Source organism: Schistocerca gregaria, chromosome 1 (assembly GCF_023897955.1).
Source record: "Schistocerca gregaria isolate iqSchGreg1 chromosome 1, iqSchGreg1.2, whole genome shotgun sequence".
NCBI classification, from domain to species: Eukaryota; Metazoa; Arthropoda; class Insecta; order Orthoptera; family Acrididae; genus Schistocerca; species Schistocerca gregaria.
The window spans coordinates 626600505-626611072 of NC_064920.1; the positions used below are offsets into that span (position 1 = coordinate 626600505).

Here is a 10568-nt window from a genome sequence, read left to right on the forward strand (position 1 = left end):
TTGTGTCACTATTTTGCAGTCATAACATACTCGTATTAAATTGATGGTTCAGTAGAATTCATTTCTGTCAGCACCTGCATACTTTGAAACTGGAATTATTCTTTCTTGCTTATGTCTGAAGGTATTTTGCCTGTCTAATATACAAGGTGGACATAGTAACACTGACCCAGAAAATATTTACAATAACATTTGCTGATATTCGAACTTTTTTGGATAGTTAGGGTTTTGTTACAGAGCCTGTTTCATGCCATTTCACCAATGCATTTTGCATTACAGCCTTTGCAGGAGGTTTTGCCAAATCACTTCCAGTTTTAAACAGTTTCAGACAGTTTACAAACATCTTCCATGAATTGTGTTTTGCATTACACTTCCAAAAAAAATGCACTGTTGTATCATGAGCACCATTTTATGTTGTATTCAACTGTTCATTAAACGTGTCTGCTTCTCTCACTCTCTTGAGTTTAATGGCCAGGGCCAGTTTAAGGCCCAAACCACTCAAGCCAACTTGGAGCACCAATCCAAGAGAGGCACCAGAGGTGCAATAACTAAGATTTCTGTACAGTATGTAACAGAATTAGTAGCAGCTGCTTGGGGCCCCAAACAGAGAGGTATGCCCTAGTGCAAGATTGTGGATGAAAATTAATAGCAAAAACAGACACAGGTAAAAGTGTACAATGGAGAAGAGGAAAGAGATGGGTTGTGAAATGGTAGTTCACTTGTGTGGAAAAGTGTTCTCGAACCGGTCTTGGAAATGGCAAGTAGTGGTCACAGGAGTGTATATTTGGGTGATAGTGTGGTTGTATGTGTGAATGTGTGTACTATCATCAGAAAACGAGCTGATGCTTGAAAGCAAGTGTGAATGCTGTGATCCATGGACCGATTCACTGAAGGTGACTGGTTGCCTCTCCCTTGTTTTATGTATTGCTTCATTCAGGAATTTTGAATACTGCTAAGTTTTAGTCTGCAGGTCATAACTGGTAAACTATGGTCAGAGTCCAAATCTGTCCTGGAAAATGGCTTGAAGCTTCGAATCTGGTCTTAAAAATCTGTCTTACCATTATATAATCAGCCTGAAACCTTCATCTGTCCCCAGATCTCTTATACCTGATTAACCTTTTTCATTATTCTTAAACAAAGTGTTAGTGATGATTATGTCCTGTGCAGAATTCTTCCAAGTGGCTTCCTCTTTTATTCCTTTTCCCTTATCAATACTCTCCAACTGCTTTTCCTAATCTTCCTTTTCTTACTACTGTATTCCAATGTCTTATCTCAACTAAATTTTCATCTCCCTTCACTCTCACAATACTTTCCTTCATCTCATCATATATTCTTTCAATCTCTTCATAACCTGCTGAGAAAGTCGAAGTATAAACCCATACTACTGTGATGGGTGTTGGCTTTGAGTCTATCTTGGCTACCATAATATGTCCACTATGATGTTTGTAATAGCTTACCTTATTCCTACTTTCTTATTCATTTCTAGCTTAGTGCCTGCCTGCTGCTTCACTTGTTTACACTGTACGGCCTGTACAGGTTTTTTGTTTTGTTTTACGTTAATAAAATTTTTATGTTGCTTGTGAATTGCAACACCTTACAGGAGTTTTATATGCTCATTAAGGCCATATAAGCATGGTATTCTCCGAATGTACTTCTGACTAAAAACCAATTCTGGTAGCTGGAATCCAAAGTTTTTGTTAATCATGCCTTTTGCATTCTTGTGGAAATATTTCCATAGAAACTTCCATGCCCCAACAAATATTTCTTTATATCTAACTGAGAAGTGAAATACCAATTTTCATAAGTTTAGTTTTAAATATTTTTATAATAACGAAATATTTTCTTAAAAATTTTCATACCCTATTGTACTCCCTTAGCAGTCTATTTCCAGAGACACTAAAACATTTGTTTTTAATTTCTAACCAAGAAGTGAAATATCAATTATCATAAAGGTAGCCGTAAAAAACTCTTTATTACTTTCAAAAAATTTCACTCATAATTTCATCTCCTTACAGCTTGAATTTCCAAAAATGCTCAAACATGTATTTTTTTATTTTCTGACTGAGAAACCAAATACCAATTTTGCAGTTCTAGCTTCCAGATTACCTTAATAATGACATACTTTCAAAAAGCCTTTAATCCCCTATGTCATCCCCTTAGGAGTGGGATTTTGGCCAATTCTTTCTTAAACAATGTCTACAGTATAAGGTCTACACCCTCTCCAAACTTCAAGTTTCTATCCTTAGCAGTTTGGGCTGCATAAGGATGAATTAGTGAATCAGTGTACATGACCCTGTTTCACACACTTAGGGGTTTAATTTCCAAAAACAGTGAATCATATATTTCTTCATCTCTAACCAAAAAACCAACACCAATTTTCAAAGATTTAGCTTTAAAAATGCTTTTGTAATGAAATATTTCCATAAACTGTTTCACCCCCTTAGGGGTCGAATTTCCCAGAATGGTGACACGTGTGTCTTTTATTTCTAGCACAGAACCCAAATGCAAATATCATAGATTTAACTTCAAAAATATGTGAAACATTTCCATAAAAGCTTTCATCTCCTTAGGGTTCAGGCTTCAAAAATCTCTTCTTAAACAACATTTACACTTTAAGATCCATAACTTTTCCAAATTTCAAGTTTATATCCTTAGCAGTTTGGGCTGGGCAATGATGAGTCAGTCACTCAGTCAGGACATTGCCTTTTATTACAGAGATTAAGCCTACTCTTGCATTACCCCTGTCTGGTTTTGTGTTGATAACCCTGTACTACCCTGACCTGAAATTGTGTTCTTGTTGCCACTGCACTTCAGTGTCAACTTGATGATCCTCTGCCTTTCTTTTTCCTGTTTTCTTTAATTTCTACCATTCTTTTTATTGTAAATTTTTGACACTAATGTATATCTTATGACCACACTGCAGTTAATAATTAATCAAAGCTAGTTTCTTATCTGATGTTATTGGGCAATATGCTGTGAAGTACTGACCTGTATCATTTGGAAAGACGTTCTCTGTAACAGTCATTAGTTTTTCTTCTAAAAATTTTGAATTGCTTTCTAAAGTGTAGTATATGTTATTGAGATATTAATCTTTATGTTAACTATATTTATTTATGCCTTAATACATCATCTATACGCAGAGCTCGTGTTGTCTTCAAGTGGTTAATGCGTGGATTCTCAGGCTACCTACCTCCAGAACAGCTTCTGTACCTGTGGGATCTGGTACTTGCTTATGATTCTCTTGAAGTTCTGCCATTGCTGGCTGTTGCTATTTTAAGTTTTCGAAAGGATAACCTGTTACAAGTTGAAACCCTGGCTAATGTAGAGGTAAGACTCTTATTTGACTCTTCAGGTATATTTTAAGCTAAAACAATTTTGTTTCATTTCAGCTGAGAAGCTTGATAGCATGTACTCTCATGACTACACTTTTACAATGTACAAATGGGCATATATTAGGCACTGTTTTTGTATGAAGTATATATCAAAATCACAATTTTCAGAAAATTGTGTCTCTCATTGTTTGTATGATGTAAACACGGGGTTAGTAAAGCATCTAAATATACTCTCTCTTACATTTCTATGAGTCAAAGATCAATTGATCTTAGATTTTTGTTAATAGATCTACATATTTTAAGTTATAATCTTAACATCAAGTTATACCTACTCACCCTGGTCCCTTAACTATTTACAGCAAGAAGTGATAGTAAAAAAGTCACTTAATAATCAAGAAATGTAGGAAAATTAGTTAAACATTAATTTTGATTTTAAATAAATTGTACTTTTTATGATTTCTAGTCTTGCGACATTTTGTATTGGGATGTAATATTACACGTATCATGAGAGGTATCAGGATAAAATTCTGTTAACAGCTACTGGTTTTGTGCATAACGATACAAATACATACTTTTTAGTTTTTCAGTTAACTTCCTTATCATACAATACTGGCAGCAGGCACAACAGATGTGTGCCAAGGTCTTGACCCCACGGACCCTGGAAAACTCCAGCTTAACCATTTTTGTTAGAGATGGAGTTCCTTTTACATTATTAATTGTGATGTGTTAGTTAAAAAGTTTGCAAAACAGAAAGATAGAAACATTTTATGCATTAGCTATATATTTACCATTTTAATACAAATTTATGATTTTTGTTCTGCTTTGTATTAGCTTCTGTTAAGCTAACCCATAAGTATAGTTTACATGAGGAAGAAATGAGATTGTTGAAAGGTTAAGTAAAAGCAAAATGTAGTTACCCATGTTTTTGTGCTTCTTTCAACAATATTCTTTTCCCATCTAGAAGAGACTCTGAACTTTTTTCTGCGCACTTGTGACTAGTCTCCAACAAGGTTTCATTTCCATATGCACTATTTTACTGTATCTCAAAACTCTGCTGAGATTGCCAACTGAAATGTGTGCATTAAAAACTAATGCAAAATAATCAGGAACATCTTACAATCCACAACCCACCTTACAGTGAGTGTACCTTTGTCGCTTCCTCCCTTAATGTTCCTGTCTCTAATCAAGCATGAGATCCTCTAGAAGACCTCGTACATTTCTGATTTTACCTTTCTCATCTTTTTGCAAGATGTATGTATGAGGAATCAATATATTGGTTGACTCTTCTGGGAACAAGAGCTCTCAGAATTTTTGCACTAAATCACACCATCCTTCACAATACCTCACGTCTAGCATCTGCCAATGGATTATATTAGCATCTCCTTTATGCTTCTGTGCTGATTAAACAAACAAGTGGAATTAAATCAGCATTTTCTTGATGCTTCCATACATATTAAACATGTTTCTTTTCTAAAGGTCATCTTTATTTCCATTGTTGGTATTACCTGGCAAGAATCCCAACTAAACATGAGTATTCAAGTATGAGTCAGACTATCATTTTTAAGCTACTTTTTCTGTCAATTATTCTAATGACGCTCTGTCTGTTATCTACCTTTCCTACAGCGATTTTTTTGTAGTCATTCCATTTTAAAACTTTGTATATATAAATGCATGCATTTAATAGATGTGGCTTTTTCCGGCAAATATTCAGCAATTGTATTATCTAACAATAATGGGACTTTCCACTTATTTTTGGCCTAATATGTTACATTTGTTTATGTTGAGAGCCAACACTCATTCATCCCACTAATCATAAATCCTCTATTAGCCTTCCAACATTTTGTAGCATTTTCTAACCGTGTGATTTCTCAGAATACAACAGTGCTTTCTGCAAACAATATCTTGGAGCTTTTGATATTTGTGAACAGCAGAGACCTAACACTCTTTTGAATCTATTTTTACATGTTAAGATCCATTAAGAACAACATTTTATGTTATATTCACAAATAATTTTTGAATTCAGTCACAAAGCTGGTCTGATATTCCATACACATATATTTTGTTCATTAGATGGCAGCACAAAACTGTATCTAACTTATTATGAAAGTTAAGCACCATCTCGTCAATCTGGGTGTCAATATTTGCTGCTTGCTGGGTCTCAAGGACAAACAGAATGATTTTAGTTTCGCAGTATCATTGTTTGAAGAATCCATGTTTATACTTACAGAAGAGGTAGTTGGTCTCAAGGAAATTTTAATACATAGGCATAAAACAGAATTCTAAAATGGATTGATTTAAGCAATATAAGCCTATAATTTTGTGCATCTGTTTGATGACAATTCATGAAACTGGGGATGACCTGTAATTTTTTAATCATTTGGAACGCTTCATTTCTCCAGCAACCTATGATAGATGCTGCTAAAAGAGGAGTAAGTCCCTTCTCATACTCCATATATAATCATATAGGTATCCCATCTGATACTGCCACCTTTCCTCAGTTGAGCAGTTTTAGTTGATGTTCTGTCACATTGTCACTTATCTCAATATGAATTTAGAGGTTCATGGGATGACTGAAAGGAGGAACCATAGTACAAACTTCTTAGAATGTTTTGTCAAATCAAGTTTTACTTTCAAATTTGTTGGGTGCTTCATGCATGGCTCTCCTTGCACTCATTTTTGTTTTGTTTCATTTTTGTTAATCAACTAGTCTTTAACGGTTTTTAAAAATGTGGCCAAGTTTTCTTTACTTTTGGAACAACTTTGCAATGTGACATTTAAACCACAATGGGTCTTGGGTATCTCTTGCAAGTCTGACTGATAGATATATTCTGTCTAAAGCATATGTACAATGCTCTTCAATTATGTCCATCTGTAACTAAAATTTCCAGTCTCAAAGAAGAATGTTTACTGTTGATTGCTCAGGTAAACTGAAATGTTTCTTACATGCTTGCTATGCAGAAATATTTTCTTACCTTTCTCAACATTCTTATCAATGCTTGTAGACAGCGATGCTGTACCAATCTTGTCACTGACTCCCTGCTCTTATTTAAGTGAATTAAAAGGTTTAGACCTGTTTGTAGCTGCAAGATCTGAAATATCACCCTCATGAGTCATTCTCTGAGTAACTACTCAAGGTAATTTTCAGATAAGACATTGAGAACAATACTGCATGGACACCTTTCTCTACCATCTGCACTAATCACTTGTGTCTCCCACCCTATAGCTGATAAGTTGAATTCTTCCTCTAATACTTTATCAAAACTAGTACACATATAAACATTTCACAGGGGTAGATACTGATAAAATTTTCTTGAGCTTGCATCCATTTCAAGTGTTTAAATGCCCAAAAGCTTTTTGCCAATTGCTCCTCAACTATTATCAAATGGTGACTGTTGTATGGATGGTGCTGTCATCCTCAAATAGCGATGTCACTGTCTGTGATGTCATTGGGCCACATTTCAGCTGCATATAAGGTAATATTTTCATTGTGTGCTTGTATAAAGCATAAGAGCTATTTCTACCTACAGCATCTTGAGGTATCAGCACCAGAAGAACATGCTCTGGAAGTTGGACACAAACTGTGTTCAATGAGACATCTGATATGAAATGGACATATGGTTTCTGTGATAGAGTTATCAAAGAAGTAACTGAGATACAAATTTGAGACTACACCCTTAATAAAGAGGGTGATCTGTAGCAAAGCACAGCTTGGGACCTAGCTATTGGGACGTTCAAGCAGATGCAATGGACTTGCAATCAGAACATTCTCTTATGCAGAGCTGGACTGGATTCAGGTGACATCATGGGTGGTGGCACATATATACATTAGGACAGCAGCTCAGTCACATCACAGTCACTACTTGAAAATGGCCAAAGACCTCTCAGCCAAAAACACACTTGATGTGGCTGGAAAATTCAGAAAATTATATGAGTTTATATTGATGAAATGGTGCATTCATTCATTAACATATCTGTACAGGGAGGTAATGTGGCACAGCATTAAACATCTGGAGAAACTGCCTGTTAAGAAGGCTAGTTTATTAAAATCTTTATCCTTCCTATTGCACTGCTGCAATGAAAAGATAGTTCTATAATCTGCTGCCATCAGCCACCACATCATCACTTATGCAGCTAGGAGAATATTTCTTCATGCCACCAGAGAGCAGTTAGATTCAAATGGTTGTGAGACCATTTGTGGTCACCTGCAACTGACAGTCATTTTCAGCTTGAGATTCACCACAGGAGCAGAATAGTTGTCATTACAGAAGACAACCCCAGAAAAGCAAAAAGGAAAATTCAGCTGGCTTTCCAACAACGATATGCGGCAGAATGTAAAGTAGCAGAATGTACCATTATTAACATGATGGCCGTAAACATCGGTGTGCGTGCCATCTTGGCACTCAAGAAGGGGTTAATTTTGCACCTTCACCTAGAGCATTCCTTTTGTTGACAAAATAAGTGGTATGCAACAATCAGTTCGTGAGGTTCCCTGTGTGAAAAAGAAATCTATCAAGAAACAAGCCACATTCTTATAAATACAAACTGCCAGTGCTGAAAATGACAAAAACTGTGCTCAGTGATCTTCACTTGCTCTGCAACAATCCTCTCATTGTATTCCTGTCAGCTAACAAGGGCAATGCAGCCATTGACAAGGAACATGCCAATTATGACATGATTTCCAGTTGATGCAGGAGGAAGAGACACACGAAAAATTGTCACTGGCCTCAACAACGATAATAATGAGAAAGACACCAGAGCTTCTCAAGTGGTCATAGCTAGAAGAGAGTATCATTAAAAAAATTCCTCCCTTAGGCATCTTACCTATATACGTTTTACAGCCTGCCAAAAGTTCTTAGAAGGAAACAACCCTAAGACCCATCATGAGCACCAATGGAGTGCTGACTACCAGTCTCCCAGAACATATACCTAGTCACTGTATTCTGCATGTTGGTCACTGTTTGTATCATATCAAGAACATGACCAACTTCATAAGCCAAATTAAACATCCGCATCTTGGAAAAGGAGATCTGCATCCAGCTTTAATGTGGTCTCATTATTCAAGCATGTTCCCGTCAAAGACTCCATAAATCTGCTGCCACAGTTTTTTTACAACACTGTCATCGATTTATTTAAGCACACTTTAATGTCACCATATTTGTTTTATGTTGGGGAATATTTTAACCAGATGGGCAGCATGATTCCAGTTACAGCCAGTCTGTTTATGAAGTACATTGAGGACACCACATGAGGATATTTGTATTTCTTGCTTAGGGTGAACATCATCTTCATTTTCCTTATGGAAAAACTGTCATCGATTTTCAAGAGCTTCTTTGCCTTAAAGCCAGATTTAAAACTTCATTTAGAGCACAAAATTAATATTTTTTCACAATAAATAAAACAACAGCATATCTTCTATCAAATGTCGTTTACAAGGCAGTCACTTAGTTCTCCTTAATTAATATGCCTAGTCGGTCTCAGTAAAACATCCACTATATTTAATAATTTTTAGACCTTCAGAAATACAAGATGAGGTATGTCTTGAAAAATGAGAAAACATGCATTACAGTGCCAAGAGGGGAAACCCCCCCCCCCCCCAAAAAAAAAAAAAAAAAAATGGAATGACATTCCACCGTGGGTGGAGCTTGTGTAGTAAGCATTTGTACCAATAGGATGTATAATGCAAGTCATTGCCAGATCAGTGCCACCTGTATTGTTGTCCCGGCCTTGTTCTGGTTGTTTTTGGTAGCACTGTTTTGTTTTTGTGCCATTTTTTGTGATGGAAATTTTCAGTGAACAACATGCAGCTGTGAAATTTTGTTTTCTATTAAGTAAACATGTTGCTGACACTGTTTTAATGTTGAAATCAGCTTACCAAGTTGAGGCTATGGGAAAACTCAAGTGCCCAAGTGGTTTGCTCAATTAAAAATAGTAACATGTCAACGGATGATGAACTTCATTCTGGATGTCCATCAACTGCCCGAATTGACAAAAATGTTGAAAAAATTCGATATCTTAAAGCTCACTAACCACTGACATACAATTTGGAAGTTTTAAGACGATTGCACAACAGCATTCATCAAAAAAGTCCCAATTTGTGTCAGACAGGAGACTCGTTCTTCCACCAAGACAACACACACATAGCCATCTTAGTCATACAGTTTTTGCCTAAAAATGGTATGGTTCCACTGCCCCACACTCTACTCACCTGATCTGACCCTATGCAACTTCTTCTTATTTCCACGCATGACAAGAATCATGAAAGGACACCAATTTGGCAACATTACAGAAGTCAAGGAAAAAAAACAAGGGAGGAGCTATCAGCCATTTCTAAAGATGACTAAAAAAAAAAGTCCCGATCTATGGAAGCACCTGTGGAACAAATGTCTTAGTTGTAATGGAGAGTATTTTGAAGGGTATATGGTTGTTTTGTAAATAATTTGAAAACATATAGCTTTTAAAAAATAATAATTCTTTTTTTCCATCTATCTATTTGGAGCTCTTTTCTCTGAGCTGAAGCTTCTTTGTGCAGAACTACAATATAATGATATAAAAGCTTCTTTCCAAGTATTCTCATTATGTGATCCATAAATTTTACAATTTCAAAAATCAGTTATGATCCAGTGGTCTTTAATTCAGATATGAAGAATGATTTCTAGAAAAGCATCCATAATACATAAAAACTTAGAATATTTTGAAGACAGTAGGGTATGAATATCAGTAGTTTTACAATACATTGTATGTTCACAAATTATTAAGACATTGCAGTTTATAATACAATTTAAAGCAGCATTTTTCTCTTATTTTCAGGCTGTTCTTGCAGATCTGTCTTCTCTCAAAGTAATGCCATTATTGCAGTTGGCATTGCTTAGAGATTGAGCTGAGTTATTTGCAGTCCCAGAGTTGATGGAATAACAACTGTCTGTGAAAAAATATTTAAGATTCGTCCAAATTTTTCTGTATTACAAGAAGAAAGTGGCTAACGGTTATGAATAAATTCTTATGAGATGTCATGTTTTGTATTTCTGTCAAACAACAGAAACAGACAAAATAGCGACATATGTTGAAAAAATTATGATGAAGATTCCTAGATACACTCAAGAGTAACTTCGAGCTTCTAAGATTTGAAAATGTAGAAATCAGAAATAGAAATTCAAACCAAAAGACTAGAAAGAAGGACTACAGAGTAGATAGAAGTAATTCTAATTAATTATATATAAAAAAGAAGTATGGAAGGAAAGT

The 10568-nt window shown here is 35.5% G+C and overlaps 1 protein-coding gene across 2 annotated transcripts in view; it reads left to right on the top strand.

The window, feature by feature from the left end:
* The window catches only part of LOC126299800 (TBC1 domain family member 19), a 166287-nt gene extending 155947 nt beyond the window's left edge, over positions 1–10340 (top strand). The window contains exons 12-13 of one of the 2 annotated variants that reach the window (XM_049991675.1): positions 3138–3324; positions 10137–10340. In XM_049991675.1, the coding sequence (XP_049847632.1) occupies positions 3138–3324; positions 10137–10205 (256 nt within the window). In that variant the 3' untranslated portion in view covers positions 10206–10340. The remainder of the gene's footprint in view (positions 1–3137; positions 3325–10136) is intronic. The other variant, XM_049991676.1, reaches the window with a different exon arrangement.
* Positions 10341–10568: the final 228 nt, after the last annotated feature.